Source organism: Notothenia rossii, assembly GCF_949606895.1.
Source record: "Notothenia rossii genome assembly, chromosome: 3".
Taxonomy (NCBI): Eukaryota; Metazoa; Chordata; class Actinopteri; order Perciformes; family Nototheniidae; genus Notothenia; species Notothenia rossii.
This window is the reverse complement of record NC_136901.1, coordinates 35,672,329-35,697,847: the sequence shown is the minus strand read 5'-3', so window position 1 is coordinate 35,697,847 and position 25,519 is coordinate 35,672,329. Positions and strand designations below refer to the sequence as shown.

The 25,519-nt window shown below is 41.3% G+C and overlaps 1 protein-coding gene across 1 annotated transcript; it reads left to right on the top strand.

Annotated features, from left to right (window-relative positions):
* The first annotated feature begins 4,865 nt into the window (after positions 1–4,865).
* LOC307033125 (uncharacterized protein) lies at positions 4,866–25,494 on the top strand. Its single transcript, XM_079671421.1, has 8 exons — positions 4,866–7,318; positions 7,407–7,531; positions 22,592–24,118; positions 24,208–24,444; positions 24,693–24,917; positions 24,993–25,047; positions 25,162–25,308; positions 25,392–25,494. Exons 1-8 carry the CDS (start codon positions 7,135–7,137, stop codon positions 25,457–25,459), a joined length of 2,568 nt encoding a protein of 855 aa, XP_079527547.1. The 5' UTR covers positions 4,866–7,134; the 3' UTR covers positions 25,460–25,494.
* The last annotated feature ends 25 nt before the right edge of the window (positions 25,495–25,519 follow it).

The window sequence follows — 25,519 nt, the reverse complement described above, 5'->3', positions numbered from 1 at the left end:
CGCGAGTTTCTTTGTGTCGCAGAGAATATTCCATTAATGAAAAAAGCGCTGGTCAGGATGGTCACCAGCCTGCTCCACTTCTCTGCGCCTCCGAGAGTAACGGCAAAGTTAGATCTTACCTGGAGCAGTTTTGTGTCCAGTGTCCCCCTGTACGCTCTTTCATCTCTCTGGAAAGTAGTCCACTCACAATCTGACAATAATCGCGCATATTGCTCGAAGTCTACACGAACATCTCCGGCCGGTGTTGGGCTTGGGTCGCAGACGTTCAGGCGTTGTTTGTAGATTTGCCCGCTGTTCAGGGCTTGTTTAAAGGCCAATCTCAGCATGGTAACGAGACACATTGTGTACCAAAAGCGTCCAGTGCATCTTATATCCCCACTGCAATAACGATGGCAGTTACAACGGGAAAGAGCTGCTGCAAAATCTGCAGGCGTCGAGCTGGTGGTGGTGTCATCCTTGAGTCACGAGCGTGATGACGAATCATATTTTTTTAAGGAAATCGTTTTTATTTTGTATTATAATTACTATGAAATCTATTATGTTTTCGTCATTATTACAACAAATACACACTTGCAACTGATCACACTGGCAATGATTTTATATTTATTAGGACTATTCAAAACAAATAATGTTGTCAAAAAATAATGCAGTTATTAACCTTTTATTTGGTTATTTGCATTTGTTGTTGACAAAAATAAAATGTGAGGAAACAGATGTTATGAATTGATATGAAACAGGTTAAAAGAGCTCTTTATGGTGCTCAAGTAGAAACATTGATATGCAGGTTTAACAGAGGGAGTATCTCTCGAAAATTGAGTTAAAGCTGATTGAATAATTATTATGTTGTATCGAATTAAACAAACATCAAATGGGTAATTTAAACCAAATAACTATCTGCTTGTTTTGGTGTAATTGTGCCCCCTGGTGGCCAAAATTGAGTTATGAATTAAGCTTTAAAAAAACGTTTTCAAATGAATTTACTTTTTGAATGATGAGAAAAAATAGAAGCTTTAGTAGCAATCATAGATTTTCTAAAATGTACTTTCTCCACAAAAAAAATCAGTTGAAAAGAGTTGCCCTTTAATTGTCAGAATGTGTTGATAGGTATTTTTTTTTAAAGATGGGGTAGGTAATTCTGGAGAAACCAGCTCGAGTGCGCTAGAATTTGAAAATACAAAAGAAAGAAATCTGCCTCTTCCTTACAGAGCCCCTCCCCCAACACACATGAACGCGCACATGACCAATAAGGGCACGAGATAAGTTTGTGCACAGATGGAAGCAGGGCCGCCCCTTGCCAACTTGGGGCCCCAAGCGACATTGTGAGATGAGGCCCCCCCCCAACCGACAGGAGTGAACACATTTTTTTGGAAACAAAGTAGGCTACTTTGCAAATATAATTCCTATTTATTATTATTATTATTATCAACAGTTAATTTTTTACACAGTGAGGTAAATGGTAAATGTGCATGTTTGTCATTCAGTATGCATTTACAGGTGAATACGTCTCCATTTCCTGCCAAATACTAGCCTGAAAAAGATTAAAATATAATTAATGCAAATAAACTACTTCTACTAATAATGATAATCATAATCAATTCAATAATAAAAATACAATATTGTTTTATTATAATATAGTTGTAATATAGTCAAGGCCAAACATGCTTATGACATGCTCAAAAACTGATACTTCTTAAATCTGTATTCAAATGTAGTTCCCTCTGTCAGCAATGTATCAACAACTACATACATATTTCTATCAGTATTTCTCTGTGTTGTGGTTGACATGATGATGGCTGTTAGGAGTTAAGGGGAGAGGCTGAGCATCACCATGAAATGTGCAAATTGACATAAAAATGAATAAAAGGGGAAAAAATGCTCCATGTGTTTTAGGCTGTAAACTTTAACTGTTGTGTAAGCCAACTAGACAGACAGTTTATCACTCTTCCTCCTGTACATTAGCAGATAAAAGGCATAACAGACTTAAACAAACAGTAAATAAAGAATGCTGGAAATAACTGCATCTCCATTAGCCATATACTATGCTGAGACTGCCTTCTTCTTGTCGTGAATTGCATCTGATGTATTAATATGGCAATTGGCAATTTGACTTAGAAAACATTCGCAAGTTGTACATTTGACTGATACAATAACCCACCTTCGAGTGATGCTCTAGTTTCTTTATGTTTTGTGTTTTGCGCCGGACTGAAACTGTCTTTTCACCGACATCTCTTCACCTGCACTAGTGGCCGTATCAAAGCCGTGATTGGTCAGATGTCGATTCATTGCAACGTGTCGGATTACAGACGTGCTCCCCTTGGCCCTGTCTCAGGTCGACTATTTTCATTTCGTTGCTCCTCGGTCCTCGGTCTCACCGGAAGTTGATTTGTCTGTGCCATCTTGAGTACCGTCCCATGGCTCTTATTTCTGCCGGAGGACCGAGGATTGAGGAGCGATAATGGAGGAACCACCAGTCCATCCTCCGATGAAATCTTCAGATACTCGCCCCGCTCCTGTACTGTGTATCGCTCACTGATTGGACGATGCAGTGCATGCACTGATCTCATGCTTCTTGTACTTGACATGAGAGAAGTACCCCAGCGGAGTGAAGAAAATAAATGAAACTCACGAGAGTCATTCCTCAGTTTAAACTGTTTTGTTTCAATTCATGTATCATTTAGTTACAAATATGTGATATATCTGAACAACAAAGTGGTCAAAAATCATTTTATTCATTTATTGGAAACATTTTCATGATCGCTTTTTTCGTTTTATATTTTAATTTACTGTCATTTCCATTCAGTCAGTCATTAAGTGCTATTAAAATGTTAATGTTCTACATATCCATACAAACAAACAAAGTGTGCAATCCAATGAATGTTAATCTAACTGGGTTTTGATAGATAATATATATGTTTCTTCTCTCAATTATTTTATTTCTATTGTGCACTCTAATCAATATTAATCAAACTATTGTTCGTTTATATATTTTAAGAATGGCGTTTATCTTTTTTGAGAATGAGTTCTTATTTGATTTTATTTATTGGGGTCTACAACAGATGATACAAATGTTTGTGTCAGTAAATGTGTGGCAGGGTTGTTTGTGAAAATAACGGGGACAGAGCTGCTGTCAGACGAACAGCTGTGCGGCGTCATCACAAACGGACGTCGCTTCACGTGACGCTCCAGAGGAAAGGACGTCCCATTGCTCTTAAAACTCATTTTCCTGCTTCTCGTGGTTTCCTTGCGTCCCTCCATGCTTCCCTGGAGGGAGGGACTAAACACAGGGAAACGACGCAAGTGAGGGAAGCAAGATTTTAATTTAACCGACCTGAGACGGGGCCCTGGTCACCTCTCACTCTCGCGGGGGGTGAGCGGAGAACTGCGCACAGCAGCTGAGGCCCTCTGGGCGGGGCCCCCTGCGCAAGGCGGGGCCCCATGCAGCCTGCCTGATTGGCCTGTAGGGAGGGGCGGCCCTGGATGGAAGGCTGACAGGCAGGTAGGCCATCCAGTTATTCTAGCCGGCCCGGCTAAAATGATTGGTAGTGCTTTTTACAGTACTACGGCTTCCACAGATGACATTTTTGTATGGATTTTTGTTGTGACTCGACAGTTATGTTAGGTTAAGTTATGTTTTTTACTCTAGTCTTGTGTTTTGATCTTGTCACTTCCTGTTTTTATTTTGAAAGTAATCCTTCCCTCTCATTCCAGATCCCACATTTTCTGCCTTTGTGTGTTTCCCGCCCTTGAGATTGCTTGGCCCTGCCCTGATGGTTTTCACCTGTGCCCATCCTCCTCACTTATAAATAGCCCTTGTGTTTCTTTGTTCCCTTGTCAGTTTGTTATGTTTCATGTCGTGAGAACCTGGGCCTTTTCACTCCTGAAACTTTACTTTGAGAATTATACCTTTTGTCAAGTGAGTTTTGTTTTGACGTACGACTTAGTTTTGGTTATTTAACTACTTTCTATTTTTGGAAAGTACGACTTAGTTTTTGTTATTAAACAACATTCTATTTTTGGACAACTGTCTCCGAGTCCTGCTTTTGGGTCCTGTGTCCTGTGTCTCAGTTCATACCATTTTTTTGTCAAAGCACTTCAGATATTCATTGCTATCGGGATGTTAAGAGCATTCCATGGAATATAACAAAAAGTGTATCTCGAGCTGGTTTCTCAAACTTACCTACCCCACCTTTAAACAAATTGCAATTCTAAAAATAAATCTATTTTCTAGATAAAATATATATGCGCTTACTTCTCTTACGCCTACAACTATCCTCATTGTTATCATAAATGCTGAAGCTACACTGAATAAGCTGTTAATCCTACAGATACACAACTACTTTTCGACTTATATTGTGTGAGTGAGTAAATGATAGTGGGGACTGTGGCTCAGTGGGGAGTGTGCTGGACTTCGAATCATGGGGTAGCAAGTTCAAGTCCCACTGCAGTCAGTATGTCGTTGTCTCACTTGGCAAGACACTTCACCCCAAATTGCTCCTGTGGTGATTGTACATAGTATTAAATATATGTAAGTCGCTTTGGATAAAAGTGTTGAACAAATGACATAATGTCTGTCGCAGTGACCCTACAGCAGGGGGGTCCAAACTTTTTTCACAGAGGGCCGCATACAGAAAAATATACCAAGGGCTGGGCCACTCACTACCAGTGTTGGGTGTAACGCGTTACATTAATATATTACTTTTTGCTGTAACAAAGTAATGTAACGCATTATTAATGAAATGTGGGTAATATATTACCCGTTACAATGCTCAGTAACGCAGTTACAACACATTTTAACCCGAAATTAAATGGTGTTTTGTTTTTTAAGAATGTACTAACAAAGCGAGACATTCCGACACCAGACAAATTGTGCGGGTAGATTAGTAAACCTGGTGTGTTTACCCTTCAGGCTTCGCGTCGGGATCTACAGTAAGGGGCAGTTGAATGTTATGCAACCTCTATTCAAAAAAGAGAGCGGAGCGAAAAATACAAACAACAAATTGTGTCAGGTGCGCGTGACCTACTCCGCTGCGCGTACATCATTTCCAAAGTGCTTCCACAGCACAGCAGTGACACACATCTGTGGATAATCCTTTATACTAAAATGGTTAAAGCAAACATTACTAAACGCCAGCCACACTGCATCTACTGCAGACAGAAGCAACAGGTCAGATGGGGACATCACGTTACACTCCGTGGTGGACATTAGCTTACTCCCGCCTGACTCGCCGCCCTCGCCCCTGGAGCAGTAGTCTTCGTCGCCCGAAACTATGCAGCCCCTCTGCGGCTCGCAGGTGCCAGGATACCACGGCAAAACAGAGCCTGCCCAGGTATATCTCAACAAGTACCCGCCTGTACAGTGGGGTTAGGCGGTCATTTTGCAGCTCGTGGTATAAAAATAGACAAGGGCTAGAATATTAATGTAAAAATAGTGCCATATTCTGCCATGCCTGTAGAAATGTTGGGTCAAAAATATTGCATACAATAGCACACCTTCACCACGAATGGCTACAAAACTATCTCATATCCCAAGCTTATCAACAAGCTAATGTTGCAGCCCGCTGAAATGTTCTCCAGGTCACAAAGTCAACCTCACATGATGATGTGATCCAGTTTTCAAGCACAGTAAATATTCTCTTCCCAGAGTATATGATGGGACCAAAGTGATGATTTAGTACATGGTGTTAATAATACTTTTGCTTTTCAATGTTTGCCATTTGAAACCATGAGCTGGTTTAAATAATATTTGCCTTGATTTACAATATGTTCTCATTTGTTTTATCAGTACAGTTTTTAAGCTTTTGTGCTTTTCTTTGCCACAGTCCACTTTGGACTATATGAAATATTTCAGGATTGCACTTTTAACTCACTTGAAATGTTCTCACTTGCTTGGTTTCAAAACATAACAAATGCCTAATCTGTTCATTGGGGACCATCAATGCTATTTTTCATTGCTGTTGCCGGCCACTATTGCTCATGTAAATCTAGTACTGCTGCTGCGCCCCCTGTAATCTCAGATGCACCCTGAGTCATTTTGTTCTGGAACCGGGCCTGTACACGACCATATACTAAACAAACTACAGAGCTCATTCCGTGTCCTGTTATTGTTTACTTCCTCTCTGCCTTCTTCTGGTGATTTATCTGACGTCCAGCGCTCCGTCTTTTAACCTCTTTTCCTTTCTCTTTCTTGATCCTCCTTACAACCTTCATTATAGTCCTTGACAGCGGTCTGTACTGCTGTATTAACAACGTGTCACATGTTAAGAATTTGCAATCAGAATCGAGTATTCAACTAAGCCGTGTAATACAAGTTGTTAGTAGCCTTAAGGGCCTAACCAGTTGTTATGCTATACCACATTGCCCTTCACTGGATGTATAATGAGCTGCACCAAACTACATTTTAGCCTTTAAAATACCTAGCCATTCTTTTGCGGTTATTTTGTTGAAAGTAACTCAAAAGTAACTAAGCATTTATTTGAAAATTGGGCTTATTAAATTCATGAATACTGTGTAATATATTTTAACATTATATATTTGAGAAGTACAATATAAGACAAGCAGAAGTTTATTATACTTAAGTCATTATACTTTTAGAATTGCTGAGGGCCGATTCAAAATGTAGTTTGGACACCCCTGCCCTACAGTGACCCTCAGTGACCCTTCTTGAAGTAGGGCTGTTTTAATTTTGTTATTATTATTACAAGATCATTAAGCCCTTTCCGTTCAATGTTTTAACGGCTCAATTACTTTTTAACTTCAGTCTTTATGATCTCACAAACTAAATAGTAATCATCAGCAGGTAACTTTTTTATTCAAACAAGCTCTAAAAAAAACACCTCACCCAAATATTAGTCTTATCAACATCATATACCCATCCTCATAAATGCTATCATCATGACTGTATTACGGTAAATGGTATCAGGGTTCATGCAGAACAAGATTAACAACAGGAATCCCACTTTAAAGGTTCTGCCATTATTCAATCTGTCAATAGGTGTGTTTATTTATACATAAGGAAGTGAAAAGGAAACAAGGTAAGGGAAAGCGAAACTAAATAAACTGAAGAGCTTAGACTTTTTGCTCTAGACGGACACCTTCCAAGAAGCACCACACTTTTTACAACTTTTGAAGTTCAGAATGGCAGGTAAAATGGAAGAATTCAAACATCCACTGTTCTTTGAAGCTAAATATTTGACAGACAAAGAGAAGGACAAAGTCAGGAGGCACTTTCAGAATAGACGGGATTCTGGTGGAGGTGATTGTGGGATGATCGAAAAGGCTGGAGGCAACACGTATAAAATCTGTTTAAAAGAAATAGAAGGTGAGTAATCCTATTTAGTTCAACTAATGCGTCGTATACTTTGTAGTTGTAGGATGTTGTTGAGACCTTGGTATTTGTGTTTCTACAGACCAGGAAAGGGTGTTGCAGAGGAAGATTCATAATATCTCCCTTCTTTCTGGCGACTTATGTCTAAATGTGAGTCAAAGTTATTGCCCAGAGACCCCGGATCAGCCATCTACAAGTCAACCGAAGGTATGCAAATATTAGCTCCACCCTTTTGGTGTTTATGGGAAAATATACATCACAGTCAAATGAGCTTGCCAAACCTGTTTGAGGGGATTTCTTCTCAGTCCAATTCTATCTATAGCTCCCTCCAGTAATGACACAAGGCTGAGGTCTTGATTTAAATGCGGGGTTTATTCTTGTGGGACCTATTCCAACCCATGAGAACTGGGTTGTGAGACAAAAAATATATAAAAGGTAAACAATAAATAAATATGGAATATATGCATGTCATCACTGTTAATGCCGCTAAATAAAACAAACGACACACATATCCCACACAGCATGTAGCACAAGCTAACAATAGCATGTAGCACAAGCTAGCGCATAGCATACATACAAACATATAACCAGGGGTTAAATTGGGCCGGGGCTGTCCGGGGCTCAGCCCCGGCACATAGGACGATGCTCTGACGTCATCACCCTCGCTCATTTGTCATTTGTTTAAGCCATATGTTAAAACATCTCTCGTTCTTAATATAGACTTTATTTAGGGTCGATATGTGTTGACTTTACTTTAAAATAGCAGATCTCTGTAACAGGATATCGTTTTTCCGCATAGTGAACGTGTGTCTCTGCTCCGATCAGGAGCTGCAGCACCTTCGTGCTGCCTCGTGCTTCGTTCTCCTTCGTGCAGAGAGTCTGGTTCACTTTAAGCACACATTACTAGAGACTAGATCTAGGGGGCACAACTCGAAACACCCATATGAAAAAGAACGGTTTACATTTGAATAACCAAATATGTGAACATAACCAATAACCTACCATAGCCAATAATAAATAAATGTAACTTATTTTATTTTTGTGTTCATTTATATCTTATTTTACCTAGTTAACATTTATTTATGCATATTTTTTTAACTATCAAGTTTTATACGATATTTTTGGTTTACTGTCCTATAGTATACATTGAAATGATTTCAAACCTGTTCATCCTAATAATTATAAAGGGGTGCCTTGGAAATATTTGTTTACATAAATTGCATTTATCTCTCTTGCTCGCTCCCACGCCCACTTTTGCTGTGAGGTGCGGACGCCTGATAAGCCAACACCCTGGTTATGGCTAGAAAGGATCCGTCTTGTGTAAATATGACGTCACGTTCTCGTTGTAACTCTCGTTGGAGCGGCTCGGAAACACACCTACAGCAGTAACATGCAACATACACATTAATGCAGCAGCAATATTAATAGAGAAACATCAGACATAATAGTAAAACACTGAAAGGGAACATTGTATTGCACCAGGAGCTATCTTGGGACTTTTACTGCGACAACGTTGACTTGCCTGTGAATAAAAAATAAACCATAGTGTTGGTGATCTACAGTGTTGTCATTCATTCATTCTTTGAACAGCAATACCGCTAACACCCTATTTCAACAATCACACTCCCTGTCATTGACATAATTAATAGATGGTTTAGCTTCTCACCATCATTTGCTGTGGCCCACTGATGTTAACGATCGTAACTGAAAGGCTGCCTGCCAAACGTAAACATTCAGCCACGTGACTTGCAAACTATCGCGAGAGTTTTACACTAGACGGATCCTTTCTAGCCATAACCCAACACCCTCCACTTTCATCACTTACAGCGCCCATCGTAAAGGGGAAATTAAAAGTGTAACCGGGGTGAAAAGGGTGTTACATTTACTTAATTATGAATGTTGTTACATCAAGGCCGAAAATTAGGATGAGCGCAAACAGTCAAAAATGTTTTTTTTCCCTCCCAGACCTGCCAGCTCCGGTATTTGTTTATGACGGTGTGATGTGAGATGTGAGACTGGGTTGGAGAATTGCACAGGGGAAAATAACGTATCTATGCCACAATTTTAGATGAAGATTTTGTTAAACTAATACGTTTGCGCTGTGGACCAACACTATACATTGACGGGGAAGGGGGTAGCAATAAAGATAACACCATTAAACAGTTACACAACATAACAGAAATAATATCGATAGCAGCGTCCCTAGCAACCACCTTGGTAACAATGAAAACGTTGTATGGACACAATTTCCTGAAGTAATCTTCGGAATAACTAGCAAACTAAAGATCATGTACATCCACTGCACACATAATCTGAAATAAAAACTAATATTTCTCGCATCAAATGACATCAAAACGCATTTTAATGGCCAAACTAACCTTAAAATAGGCATTTTCCACCGAGAATAAAAACGAAGGTCGGCCATGTTTTTTTTTTCTACAATTTCAGAGGCGTTTTTGTAGAAATACTACGTCCTAAATTGTGGGCCAACGTAGTTATTAGACGTTTAGATGTGAGACTGGGTTGGACATTCGCGGACCCGCCAGCAGCGCCAGTTCCCCCTGCTGCTGGCTGTATTACGACGGGGAGATCTTCTCCGCGAAACGAGGCTTTCACTTAGGGACCTACAAATGACTTTTCAATTACACAAGAACAATTTTCTTTTTAATAAATTCACCCGATCGTGTGAATGTGAAACAAATCCACTCTAGAGCAGGGGCGGATCTAGACAAATATTCATGGGGTGGCAGGAGAATTTCAGGGGTGGCATCCCCTGGCAGAAGTATATGCTGATTTAATCGCAGTCATATCAATCAATGTTAACTTGGAAAGCCACAATATTGATATTTTAACTCAATAACATTAGGTGACATTATTGTGGCACATCATTAAAGCCTTAAATATAAATATATAAGATGGCACACGTAATTTAATACATTTTAACTGAATGAGTTGGTTTAACTCTTAGACCAGCAGGGGTACCAAATATCCAGACTGCTGCAATAAGTACATTAATTAACTTTCTCATCAATGTGTGTCTGTATGAATATGATAATATTAACAATCATATTACTCCTATCAGCTGTCAATCACTGTTATGATTCATATATTCAGTGTTATTATTAAATAAACTATATTTTTTGGAGGAGTTAATGATGAACGTTCCTCAAGATGCTTGCTCACCCTCCTTCAAATTTGAAAGACCAGTAATTACTATCATAATTCAAAAGAATCAAAGGAACAGTTCAGCGCCTCACAACTTCATTGCAAACAGTTACAACCTTGACTTTACATCAGAAATAACAAACATTAAAGAAGTGACTAACTGCATCAGTTAGGGTTAAAAAACGTGTATTCAGCTCAAACATATACATTGCTACAGTTATTATCCAGTGGAAAGCCCTTACCTACTGGCCTAGTTAAATCAAAGTGGTTACTTTTTTTTGGCTGGGCAGTGTAGTTTTACACACCGTCTTATTTGACTTTCTCAGGACTTGAAACTGTTTTTTGGGGGCAGACCCCCAGAAAGAAGAAAAATATATTTACACATGTAAGGTCATCTTCTTAAACAGTTTATTATTCTCATCGACTCATCCGTGAGCAGAGCATCAAGTTGGCATGCCTATAACAGCTGAATGTGGCGATCACCATCTTGATCTGCAAAACGCCACACAAACCTATTAAGATTTAAAGCTATGATGCGTTTTGATTCAATGCTGAGTGCAGCCAAACTTGACAGGCTCTTCTCTGTCATAGTAGACCGCAAACAGTTGCGGCGCCAGAGTATTTGTGTTGGGTAATCTATGGTAGGGCTAACCCATACAGTGGTGGGGCTCAAGTCAGTATTTGCAATGTAATTACATACACACTCCCCTTGACAGTGAAACGCCACGCGTGAGGTTTAGATTATTTCCCTGTCTCAATCCAAATTGAACTCTATGAAATAAAAAGGCACATTTGTCTTGTAGTAAATAAAAAGGGCGACCTGGAGCCAATCCTGCAATTTCCCCGCAGGTGAAAGAGTTGACATGCTGAAAACCCAACCCCTGCAGGGGGGTCTGGGGGGATTGTCCCCCAGGAGATTTTTTGAAATACTAACATAAAATACACATTCTGGTACTCTCTTGAGAAGAAAAATAAATAAATCTATTACTCCACGACATATTAAAAAAAATGAATGCCATTTTAGTTTTTTGTTACTTTGTTCTGAAAGCTGAACCTGCTGCTCCTCACAGACAGAAGAGGGAAGAGGCTGTGTGAATTACTTTACATTGTGGATAAGGGTGGATAGCCCCCATTGTTCTGTGTGTCAAAATGAAAGACAGCCCACACACCTATCAATCATCAAACCGTGGGGTCTTATAGTTGTACCGATGTATATAGAGATGTACTACAGCAAAAGTATTCTCCGTCGGGACTTCCTGTAACAACACCACGCCGTTATCGTGATTCTGATTGGCCAGAAGACATTATCAAAGATGTTCTATTGAAAAGACGATCACTACGTGACAAAAGTTTTCAAAACCGTTTCTAGTCTTCGGTATTTACAGACAAGTGGCTACTGAAATCAATCTTACTAACTGATTTCTGTGCAATTTACTCCGCGCGAGTTGGCAGACTTTATTTTGCTTACTGTAACATAATTGTTCATGGTGGGGCTAAGTCATTTATTGTTATGGCTGTAGCCTACCCCAGCCATACCGAGACCGCAAATACCTCATTCCTTCTGTCTACTTGTATCCGAAATGCTTCTCGTTTTGCGCTGTCCTCCCGTTCAAATGAAATCGCCGCCAATCATATTTCCAAGCTCCGCCAGGGGGGGGAGCGGTTACAAGGCTCGCGTCTTGTGCTGCATTCACTTGCACTCGGACATTCGAGATTTTCTCTCATAAATGTCCGATGGGCCACAACTTTTCTTTCAAAACAAAGCTGCCAACTGGGGTGGCAGCTGGGGTGGCAAGGCATTTTTCTGAGGTGGCAGCTGCCACCCCGTGCCACCCCGTAAAACCGCCACTGCTCTAGAGCATAAATGGATTGAACACACCTCTTTTTAATGCATTTTAATACGTTTATTAATATTTTAATGGGAAAATTAGCTTATTTCTTAAATAACTTCCAGGTCATGTGACCTAATCACTCAAAATCAGTGCTGGGTCAAATAACTACACTTGCTGCATAGGATGCACCTCTTTTTATTGCATTTTAATACTTTGAATATTTTATATTAATATTTTGTGTCATGTCTCGAAAGATTATTTTAAAGTTATATTCTTTAAATTAGCTTTTGTCATGTCCCTTTGTCTTGTGCCACCCTGTTTATATTTTTGAAAAGTCATTCTCCCTCTAGTTTCAGGTCGCTGTGCTCCCCGCCCCTATGTTTCTCCAGCGTTTGTGATTGTCTACCCCGCCCTGATTGTTTCCACCTGTGCCCCTTACCTTGTGTGTATATATTGCCATAGTCTCCCCCTGTCCTGTACCAGTTCGTCTTCTCCCATGACTTGACAAGCCAGCGTACCTTCAAGCCTGAACCACGTCCATTGTTTTGCTTCAAGCTCCTTTTCATAGTTATTAGTTTTATAATAATATTAACATAAAAATATTTAGAGAGTGAAAATGCAAAAAAAAGAGGTGTGTCCTATGCAGCCAGTGTAGTTATTTGACCCAGCACTGATTTTGAGGGATTAGGTCACATGACCTGGAAAGTATTGAAGCAATATGCTAATTTCCCCATACCAATATTAATATATAATATGTAAAGTATTAAAATGCAACAAAAAGAGGTGTGTGCTATGCAGCCAGTGTAGTTATTTGATGCATAGCTTATTTTTTGAGTGATTCAGTCACATGAACTGGAAGTTATTGAAGAAATAAGCTAATTTTTCCATCAAAATATTAATATAAAAATATTTAGAGTATTACAATGCAATACAAAGAGGTGTGTCCTATGCAGCAAGTGTAGCTATTTGAGTCAGCATTGATTTTGAGTGATTAGGTCACATGACCTGGAAGTTATTGAAGAAATATGCAAATGTTTCCATCAAAATATCGTTCGCAAAGATCGCGACCACTCTAGTCAATGGGTGCTATTCAACCAGATGCGCCGCGTTACGGCTCAGAAGCGTCCCGGAAGCGTCTCTGCGCTGGGCTCCGCTCAAAATAGGATGCAGGTCTATTTTTCGACACGAGGCGTTGCATAGTGCCGGGCAAGAACGGCCCGTCAACATGGCGTTGTGCGTTGAAGCTTCAACGCTTCTGCCTGTTCACTTTGAATGGGGTGACGTCACGCTTCGCCGAACCGCATTGTGGGAGTGTCGCTACGCGTTGCTCGCTGCAAAAGTTGAGCAATGTTCAACTTTTGAAGCTTCGACGGAAGCTTCAGCCAATCGAATCATATGCCAGTACAAGCTCTAGCCAATCAAACCGCGTGCTTGTGTATCCGGGGCAGGAGATTCATGTGATTGGTTGTTGGTCGAGTTTCAGACACGCCCGCCGGCAAGCTTCAACGCACACCGCCGTGTGGACGCTGCATAGTTGACCGGTCAGAGCATCCAGTCAATCCCCAAATCAATCTTCCGGTGTACAGGCACTGTATAAATTATATATATAGAATAATTATGATGATGAATGCATTTTTTTACCACTAAAATACAGCAACACATCTTTGATTCATGTCGTTTATAACTGGAATATTACAATTATTATTAACTTTGTCTGTACAAAGTAGCCAGGAAATATGCCCAAATCAACAAAAACTGCGAGCCGACACGCAAGACGCTCCGCTTCTGAAATGCTCCTGAAACGCGCCCGGTAGGGTATGACGCCGGAGGAGGGCGGACCAAAACTGCGGTGCAGCCGTGAAGCGACGCAGACGGACCCGGTGGAATCTAGGTGGAATCCAGGGGGTAACCGTTACAGCCGCGTTACGGCCGCGTTACAGGTGCGCCGCAGCGTTCGCAAAGATCGCGGCCACTCTAGTCAATGGGTGCTATAGGATTCAATTCTATTTTTCGACTTGAACAGTCGACAGACGGACCCGGTGGAATCGAGGAGTTACGTAGCGTCTACACGGCGGCGTGCGTTGAAGCTTGCCGGTGGGCGCATGGCCGTATCCACCATTGAGGTCACCGAGGTCCGGACCTCGGTAATATTTTTCGAGCTGTCTTTACAAAACTTGTGAAATAATTGCACTTGCAATTGTTCTTTGTAGTACTTCCATTTACTGCCAATGGGGGCGCTGCATAACTACATAGCCTCGGTTAAAGCAAACAGAAGAAGACGACATGTATCAACAAATCACCGCAGCCCGGACTTGTATCGGAGCAGCGGAGGAGTGATGAGGTATCTAGAGATCGGAGTCCAGCGGGCTGCTTGTGTTTCTGCTCATCAGGACATCATAGGACCAGCAGATCCTGTGTGAACGCTCTACCTTAGTCAGTGGACGTCCGACAACATGCACACTAACTTATATTGCAGCTATAAGCTATACTTTGGTTTAAATTGCGTGAATAAACTAGCTAGAGAGCTAAAGTTAATTACATTCATCCAATGTCAGAAGGATTACCTTTTAACAAACGTTGTAATGCTTTTCTTTCATTTCAATTTGAGTAAAACATTGAAGATATAACATTGTATTGTTTTCTTTTTACACTGACTCAGATGTAATGAAAAGACTACGTCAGTCAAAGCTCAGCTTTGGTAAGGAAGAGACAGGACAGGCAGAGAGAAAGAGAGAGGGAAAGTGATGGATGTCAGGGAGGAACTGCAGGTACAGTACAGTCACACAAAAGAATGTAGGCTTAATAACCCCATCTATTTATCTATCTATCCATCTATCTATCTATATATCTATCTATCTATAACAATAGTCTTCATTTACAATAGGCATAATTGTAAAACAACATACATCTATTGCAGTTATGGTGTCATAATAACATACAATTGTATAAAACACCATTTGCTTACATCTTTGTTCTCTTTTGAGAATCAAACAAAACAGATTTAAATTTAAAAAATAATGCAAACAAACAAGTGAAATGAACTAAATGGCTGAATTGCTTTTGATTCACTGGCAGGAGCGACAAGTGAGGAGGAGCAAAAAGTTAAAAACGAGGGAGAGATTGAACAGAGAGAAAGAGTAGAGGACAGAGAGAGTAATGAACAGGAAGAAGACAGATACCTCATTCACACCAACGGTGTTTCAGGGCCGGTTTGGAGCTGGAGCTTGAAAAGCAACGGGTTTTCCTGTTCACACCGCAGTGGAGCAGCCTCTTAGCTCCGGAATCCTGTTCATTTCGAGCCCCAAAAAATGTCCGGCCAGAGCAAAAGCACCACATACGTCACGCTTACGTCGAGGCGGGGCCAGGGGCGGGATCAACTCCTGAACAACAACAAAAAGCCGGCGTTTTATCCAGTTTGTACACAACGATGGAGAAACTTAACAAGCAACAGTGGTCCACTGAAGAGACCAGCTACCTACTGGGAATCTGGTCTTCCGAAGAGGTACAGAGGAAGCTGGAGCACAATCGGCCATTGTTGTTGTTGTTGTCGGTGTCAGCTTTGAGGGGTTTCCGCGGTTTGACTTTATGAAGCAGGCACGCAAACGGTTACATCATGACGCAAACGATGACGCAATGCACCAGTCGGACTCTGGGCAGTGTGAAAAGAACCGGAGCTAAACCGAAGAACCGGTTCTGAACCTGGAAAGCTCTAGCACGGAGCTTGAACCGGAGTTGCGTTGGTGTGAATGAGGTATGAGAGACTAAAGAAGATGGTGTCACGATCTGTCTGTGTTGTGTTTTGTCTTGTCTAGATCTGTCTTTGGTTTTCTGTCTGCGTGTGTTCCCTCCTACCTGTTCCCTCCTACCTTTTTTCTTGATTGTGTTCACCTGTTGCCCCTGTGTTTTCTCCTCCCTCCTCACCTGTCTCTTTTTTCCTTGATTAGTCCTGTGTGTATTTAAGTTTTTTTTTCTTCTGTCTGTCATTGTTGGTTCGTGGTTTGTCTGTGACAGTGTTCACTGGGGAGTGTTCTGTTTGTCCATGTATCCTTGAAATAAAGGTATTTTCAGTGTTATCTTCATTTGGGTCCTGCTTGCTTCGCTCACCCGTAACAGATGGAAGAGAGGCTGCAGGTTATGGAAAGGAGAGAGACATGGAAAATGAATGTTGACAATGTTTTGTGATCATTTTAGCCTCTTCTGCATGTCCAGAACATTAATAGTAACAATCAACTGATTCTTATGCATTACACTTTCAAAAATAATTTATGCTGACATTGTCAGCCCACTGACATGGTTTGAAATCAATATACTATCCCATTTGTGACCCCCCACAGGACTTAAAAAGCACCTAACTAGATCATGAAAATCCCCAAAATCTCAGGGGGTATCCCCCGAACCCCGCTCACATGTTTGGACCTCGGTATTTAGGAAATCCTGCATACGGCCCTGGGTGGGCGTGTCTGAAACTCGACCATCAACCAATCACATGAATCTTCCGCCCCGGACACACAAGCAGGGCGGTTAGATTGGCTAGATCTTGTACTGGCATATGATTTGATTGGCTGACTATTCCGTCGAAGCTTCAAAAGTTGTACTTTGTCAACTTTTGAAGCGAGCAACGCGAAGCGACAGAACCACAATGCAGTTCGGCAAAGCGTGACGTCACCCCATTCAAAGTGAATGGGAAGAAGCGTTGAAGCTTCAACGCACGCCGCCGTGTGGATGGGCCATTAAGAGTATTCCAGAGCTACAAGAAGGAAGCTACACAGGGAAAATACACACTATAAATACATTTACACACCTTAAAAAAACATTTGCATTCTGCACACCTCCAAGCTAAACACTAATTAAGAAGGATAAAAAAATGTGTTCATGCTTTTGTGGTTATACTTTTCTGAGAAGAAGGTAACTGGTGTTTGGTTGATCAATCAATCAATCAATGTTTATTTATATAGCCCAATATCACAAATGTTACATTTGTCTCAGTGGACTTCACAGTTTGTACAGAATATCAGTATGACAATACGACACCCTCTGTCCTTAGACCCTCACATCGTACAAGGAAAAACTTCCAGAGAAAACCCAGTTTAAAGGGAAAAATGGGAGAAACCTCAGGGAGAGCAACAGAGGAGGGATCCCTCTCCCAGGACGGACAGACGTGCAATAGATGCCGTGTGTAAATTGAAAAGATAATACATTTGCAACATAGGTAGTCCAAATGTTTGGAAATGCATGTGTGTATAATAGGAAGATGAATCCATGAGTATATCCATCCAGGACTTATGATCCAGGACCACAGCCACGACTCAAGATCCAGGACTCGCAATCCATGACACAGGACCGCAGGATCATCCATGACTCCGGATCCCGGCGTATATAGACACCAAAAAGAAAGACATTTGGGGAAGCTGGGTTAATCGGAACATGAGAGTACACAGGTATAGACAGAGAGAAGGAAGAAGTAAGATGTCCCCCGACAAACTAAGCCTATATCAGCAAAACTAGGGGCTGAATCTAATCAGCCCTAACTATAAGCTTTATCAAAAAGGAAGGTCTTAAGCGCACTCTTAAAAACGGATAGGGTGTCTGCCGCCCGAACACAAACTGGAAGCTGATTCCACAAAAGTGGAGCTTGATAAGAAAAGGCTCTGGCTCCCATTGTACTTTTAGAGACTCTAGGAACAACCAACAACCCTGCATTCTTGGAACGCAATGCCCTAGTAGGACAATAGGGTATAATGAGTTCTTTAAGGTAAGATGGCGCCTGCCCATTAAGGGCTTTGTAGGCGAGAAGAAGAATTTTAAATTCTATCCTGTGTTCTATAGGGAGCCAGTGTAAGGCAGCCAGAACAGGAGTAATGTGGTCCCTTTTCCTAACTCTGGTTAGTACACGAGCTGCAGCATTTTGAATCAGCTGAAGCGATTTGACTGACTTCTTGGTACACCCTGATAATAAGGAGTTACAATAATCCAGCCTTGAAGTAACAAATGCATGGACTAGTTTCTCTGCATCGTTTTGAGGCAAGATATGCCTGATTTTTGCAATGTTACGTAGATGGAAGTAGGCGGTCCTTGAAATTGATTTTATGTGGGCGTTAAAGGATAAATCCTGATCAAATATAACACCAAGATTCCTTACAGTCTCACTGGAGGCCAAATTAATGCCATCCATAGTTAATATATCTTTAGATAATTTGTTTCGTAGATTCTTTGGGCCAAGTACAATAACTTCAGTTTTGGTCGTGTTTAACATCAAAAAATTTAAGGTCATCCACGTTTTTAAGTCCTTGAGGCAGTCTTGAATTTTATTTAGATGATTAATTTCATCAGGCTTGATTGATAAATATAGTTGAGTATCATCCGCATAACAATGAAAGTTTACAGAATGATTCCTTATAATATTGCCTAACGGAAGCATATATAGGGTGAACAAAATAGGTCCAAGCACTGAGCCCTGTGGCACTCCATGGCTAACTTTGGTTTGCATGGAAGATTCATCGTTGACACGTACAAACTGAGAGCGTTCAGATAGATAGGACCTAAACCAGCCTAAAGCAGTTCCCTGTATGCCAACTAAGTGCTCTAGTCTTTGCAATAGGATATCATGGTCGATAGTATCAAATGCAGCACTAAGATCGAGCAAGACAAGAATAGAGACAAGTCCCTTGTCAGAGGCTATTAGAATGTCATTTGTGACTTTAACCAGAGCTGTCTCTGTGCTATGTTGTGTTCTAAAGCCAGACTGAAAATCTTCAAATAAATCAGTTTTTTAAGTAATCACACAGCTGTTTTGCGACTGCTTTCTCAAGAATCTTTGAGAGGAACGGAAGATTAGAAATAGGTCTATAGTTGGCTAAAACCTCTGGATCGAGGTTGTGCTTTTTAAGAAGCGGTTTTATCACTGCTACTTTGAATGATTGTGGAACATAGCCTGATAATAAAGACATATTCATAATATTTAATAAAGAAGTGCTAATTAATGGAAAAACTTATTTTAACAGCTTAGTTGGAATCGGGTCTAAGATACACGTTGATGGTTTAGAAGAGAGAATCATTGAATTTAATTGTTCAAGGTTTATGGCTGAAAAGCATTCTAGTTTACTATCTAGTGTAATATTAGAACTTACGTTTCCGGGAGCTGTTGATAACACTATACTGGTTAAAGGCAAGAGGTCATTGATTTTGTTTCTAAGAGTAACAATTTTATCGTTAAAAAAGCACATAAAATCATTACTACTGAGTGCTATGGGAATAGAAGGCTCAGTCGAGCTGTGGCTCTCTGTCAGCCTGGCTACAGTGCTGAAAAGAAATCTTGCATTATTCTTATTCTCATCTATTAATGAAGAGTAGTATGCTGCTCTCGCTTTACGCAGTGCTTTCTTATATTCATTGAGTGTAATTTGCCAAATTAAACGAGATTCTTCAAGTTTAGTGGAACGCCATATCCTTTCAAGTTGTCTCGACTTTTGCTTTATTTTGCGGGTTTCGGCATTATGCCATGGAGCTAATCTATGTTGTTTTATTTTCTTCTTTTTCAAAGGAGCAACAGAGTCTAATTTTATTCGCAGCGCATCTGTAGCACTATCAACAACATGATCAATTTGGGGTGGTGTACATTTTGTATAAGTTTCCTCCCCTACATGCAGACATGCTATCGAGTTAAGTATTGGTGGAATCTCTTCCTTAAATTTGGCTATAGCACTAACAGATAGGTTTCTGCTGCAGGAGCTTTTGGCTAATGCTTTGTAGTCTAGTAACAGTACTTCAAAAGTTACTAAGAAATGGTCGGATAAAGCAGGATTATGCGGTTCGACTAATAGTTGCTCAATTTCAATACCATAAGTCAGAACAAGGTCAAGAGTGTGATTATAGCAGTGGGTTGGTTTATTTACACTCTGACAGAAACCAACAGAATCTAATATAGAGTTAAATGCAACAGTAAGGCTATTTCTATCATCGTCAACATGAATATTAAAGTCACCTACGATAATTACTTTATCTGTTTTAAGTACCAAAGCTGATAAAAACTCAGAGAATTCTGATAAGAATTCTGAATAAGGACCTGGTGCACGGTACACTGTAACAAATAAGATTGGCTGCAAAGTTTTCCAGGTCGGATGCGTAAGACTGAAAATGAGGCTTTCAAAGGAGGTATAATTTAATTTTTGTTTAGTATTGATAAGTAAACTTGAGTCAAAGATTGCTGCAACTCCACCTCCTCGGCCCGTGCCTCGGGCAATATGAGTATTGATATGGCTGAGTGGAGTGGCCTCATTTATGCTGACATATTCTTCATGTCTCAACCAAGTTTCAGTGAGACAGCATATATCAATATTATAATCTGATATTAAATCATTTACCAGTATTGCTTTAGATGCTAGAGATCTTATGTTTAAGAGACCACATTTAATCTTCCTGTTTTGTTGCACTGTAGTAGTTGTTACATTTACTTTTATTAGGTTATTATGTATGACACCTCTATTAGGTTTTACCTTAAATTGTCCTTGGGCAGACACACACACCGTTAATATTGGGTATTTTATTGGGTTCGGGATTCCTATGGATGACCGCCTAGGAGAGAGCGCAGAGAAGCGTGTAAGACTGCGACTCTGCCTCCTGGTCTCAACTCCAGTTTGTCATGGATTAAGTCCACAGAGCCCTGAAATGTTTGCCGAAATGAGATTTGCACCTTCCAAAGTAGGATGAATGCCGTCTCTCTTAATCAGACCAGGTTTTCCCCAGAAGGCTGTCCAATTATTCACGAAGCCCACATTGTTTGCTGGGCACCACCAAGACAACCAGCGCTGAAATGATGACATGCGGCTATACATGTCATCATTGATCAGATTGGGGAGGGGACCAGAGAAGATTACGGTGTCCGACATTGTTTTAGCATAACTACACACCGACGCCACATTAAGTTTGGTGCATTCTGATTGGCGTAAACGAACATCATTACCACCGACGTGAATAACAATCCTACTGTATTTACGTTTATTTTTAGCCAGCAGTCTAAGATGCGCCTCAACGTCGCCCGCTCTGGCCCCCGGAATGCATGTGACTGTGGACGCTTCGGTCTCTAAATTCACGTGTCTCATAATAGAGCTACCAATAACCAGAGTTGGCTTCTCAGCGGGTGTCTCGCTGAGTGGGGAATATCTGTTAGATACGTGAACGGGTTGGTGGGGACCTGCGGGTTTCGCGTTATGCCCCTTCTGAACAGTCACCCATTCTCCCTGCTGCTCGGGAGTTGCCGGGGGACGGCTAAGAGGAGCTACCTTTTGCCGGTCCGCACCGGCTAACATGGGCTTTAATGTAGCTGAGTTATTTTCTAAGATGCGGAGCCGGGCTTCTATGGCTATGATTCCCGCCTCCAACCTAACAACTATACTACATTTAACACATGTATCGGTACCAGTAAAGGAGGTAGGGCAGTAACCAAACATGAGACAGTTAGAGCAGGAAATAGCACCCGAGGGTGGGGAAAGAGCCATGGCTAGCTATCAAGCTAAAGTAGCTACCGTTAGCAAACCCGAAAAGAGTGTAGGCAACTGTGGAGTAACAGTCGCTAAGAGAAGGAGAGTTTGTGAGTGCTTAAGCTGTAGTAACGTGTGATTACAACGTCAGGCAGTTGCCGTGATCAAGAGTTTTCAAGAGTTTTCCAGATACATGAAGTAACTGGAAATATAAGCAGTACACACATCTGTTTCAGCATGAAGGGTGTTCTTTTCCCCAGAATGACCACGTGGCTGCACATTATCCCGCTTATTACAAGGCCACATTCTCAACAAAGTAACGTAACGACTCCCAATATTAATTGAAATGCTTTTATAGATTTCGAAAATGTTTTATTGATTTCAAAAATAATATTATTGATTTCAAAAATACTTTTATTGATTTAAAATGACATGCATCCGCTAAGAAAAATAGTCCATTGATAACGTTTGAACTACGTAGCAACAGCAGGAACGGCTTTGATAGCGCTTTTGAGGAGCTTTTTGATTACAGATTTGAAAACATCCTTGTTTGCTTTAAAAGTAGCACAATTCATTATGTAAAACCTTGGAAAGTATCTAGATATCCCTGCCCTAATGCCAAAGTAACTTGCAACTGAATATGTTTTGCCGTTTGATGTCTGTCCCTGTCCCTGTTGTCTTACTTCTGGATTAACGTGTCACGTGTTCTGAATTGACCAATCATAATCGAGTATTCAACTAAGCCATGTAATAATGTGAATTAATCATTTTTTTAATGTTCTTTTTTGCTTCAGACACCCACCAAAGTCAACACAAAAGGCCTTAAGAAGATATTCAAACTAGATATTTTCCTCATGTTTTTCCTGAGAGACAATCCTAAAGCATACAAATTATTAAAGAAACAACTCTCATGTATCGGCTGCCAAGTAGAGTTAGATTTTGAGGAGGAGGAGGCAGTGGTAAGGGGGGATATTGAAAAGGGACCTGGAGGAGCTTTTGGGGCTGCAGAGCAGTGGGAGTTACAGGTCGATCGAGTCTTGATCAATTTCCCTGAGAGCTACCTCTGCTATCATGTGGTTGAGCCGAAAAAAGCCAAAATCCTACTGCAGGACCTCTCCTTTGTGACAGACGATATTAAAGTGTACAGAGAGGGCGGTTATCCAGTGGTTGTGGGAGAAACTGAGGCTGTGCATGAGAAAATAGCAGTCCTCGAAAAGAGCCTGCCAACCCGGAAGGAGTTACCAATTGTGGAGAAGCTGTTCAAGCTGGTAGAAGAAGAGTTTAGACGAGAAATGAGCGCAAAATACCCAGAAGTTAAGATCAACATAGGCAGCGCCATGGTGACATTAGAGGGGCCTGACAAAGAGGTGCAGTCAGGAGCCAACACACTTGAGGACCTGAAGAAAAAAGTAAAGGAAGAGCGAGTTAAACTATCCACAGCCCTGATGACCTTTATAGGATCCAGCGGTGCCGTATCCAAGTACCAGACTCGATTCCAGAAGAGACTCAGAAATCCTGTTTCCCTGGAGGTTGGGTCCGAGCTGGTCATGTCCAGTTTGTCCTCCGATGCCCTCGATGAGGCTGAGGCCACGCTGGAGAGAGACTTTGATGTGGCCAATGTCGAGCTGAAGGGGGCTCTAGCTGCACCCCCAGATCTAGATGGATTAAAGGAAATCCTCTTCAAAGCCAAGAACGAAGCTAACTCTCGAGAGTTCAGAGTGGACGTCAGCTTCATCCCAGGAACCGGTGGAACCCCAAACACCAAAGTACGACTGGTGGGCTACAGAGAAAATGTGAATAAGCTCAAAGATGTTCTGCATGACCAGATCAATCAAATCGGGACACAAGAAGTTCTAAACCTACCGAATCCTGATCTGCTTGAATGTTTTGATAAGATTTTAGGAATGATTGGTATGAAGCAGAACAAAGTCACCTTGAAAGCCTCACTTTCCCCACACCCTTGTGTGCTTGTGTCTGGTCCCTGTCGTCTGGTCAAAGAGGCCAAGCAGGATCTAATGTCAGCTCTAGCTAGCCTGACCTCCGACACTTTGGTTCTGGATGGACCGGGGGCTCTGCAGTACTTCCAAGCAGAAGGTAAAGTGGGCAAGGAGTTGGTAGAGAGCTCATTTCAGGTTATCGTCAAGGAACAACAAGGTGTGCATTCGGCAAATGTGCAAAGTAAACCACGAAGCATCAGCAGCCCTGTAACCAGCGGCTTGGCACCCGGAGCCCTCCCCAGATTGCGCTGCAATACTTTTGGAAGCAATGTGGCCATAAAGACGAGCCTGGAGATCAAGCTTGGCAGTCTGATAGATGCTCAGGTTTGAACATTTCCGCTTAACTTTAATTAGAATAATGAAATCAGCAATACAACCACTCACATTGATATTAATCCACATTGTTTCCACAGGTGAATGTGTTGGTTGTCCCCATGCTCAACAAGAACCTCCCTTCTACTAAGATTGGTAAATGTCTGTTTAAAAAAGCCGGGAATGCAATCAAGTCAAAGTTTGACTCGGTGGCAGCTAATTGTACCGTTGCCCCTGGTGATGTCCTGCAGGTGGACGCGCTTCCATCTCTGGGCTGCTCCAAGCTCTTCTTCATCGAGTGCTTGCCATGGGATGGAGTCAGAGGGCAGAGTGTGAAGGTAAAGTGAAATACTTGGTGGATTTAATATTGTTGTAGGTGCGGGCAAAGGCTGAGTTCAAACTCATGTGATGCATTCAAATGCCATGAATTAGAACAAAGAATCTGGCTAATTAATGGAAAATAAAACCTGTATTTCATAAATGTTGCTATTTACAACCGACCATTTAAATATAGAAGCACAGAAAGTGTTGTGCAATGCAGGGGTATCTATTGACATGAACAACATTTCTGATTTTTGTTTTGCAGGCGCTTGGTAATGGCCTGAAGAGATGCTTGGACCTTTGCGTACAGCAGGGCTATAGCTCAGTTGCCTTTCCAGTCATTGGACCCGGAGTTGTTTTAAAATACCCAATGAAAGAGGCCATTCAAGTGCTTATGGAGAACATTTGCCAGCCTGGATTATCTGCGTCCTCTGGATCTCTCACCACCATCCAGATCGTCATTAAACAAGGCTACCCTGACTCTGAGGAGGTGACTATGATCACTTGGTTTTAAGATGCATGATTTCTGAAATGAAGTGTTTAATGCTGCTGTTTTTATTTACAGTGCTACCAAGACGTCTACAGGCATCCTGGCTTGAATGTGAACCAGGGAGGACAAGGTAAACGGTTTAACTAAGTATTTAGCAAGTACATTGTTCACCATTTCCATCCGCAATGGCCAAGATTAAACATCAGACACACATTAAATATATATTGGGCATTGTTTGTTTTAGCAATCTTTAGGTCCCTCACCAGTGACCTTGATGACATCTCGATGACAGTGGGCGGCGGGGTTAAACTACAACTGGTGTTTGGTGACATCACTGATGAGAGGACGGATGCTGTGGTGAACACGACCGACTTCGTTGACTTCCAGAACGGTGAGTGAGAACTAATGATGCTTTAAAAAAGGGAGAACAGTTACATCCCTTCACTGATTTTAAAATGTATGGTTATCCTACAGGTGTGTGCAAAGACATCTTAACTGTAGCTGGAGCGGATGTGGAGGCAGAACTCAAAGCAGGTAAATAAAACAAAGGACCTGCTAGAGATTTTTAAGCAACACACACCTACAACTTCTTTACTCAGCTT

Bases quoted from the DNA above. Each gene is read 5' to 3' on its own strand.
- LOC307033125 (XM_079671421.1), top strand. From the start codon at position 7,135: ATGGCAGGTAAAATGGAAGAATTCAAACATCCACTGTTCTTTGAAGCT. The intron at 7,532-22,591 runs GTATGCAAATAT...TTTTTGCTTCAG, and splicing joins CATCTACAAGTCAACCGAAG to ACACCCACCAAAGTCAACAC. The intron at 25,309-25,391 runs GTGAGTGAGAAC...GTTATCCTACAG, and splicing joins CTTCGTTGACTTCCAGAACG to GTGTGTGCAAAGACATCTTA.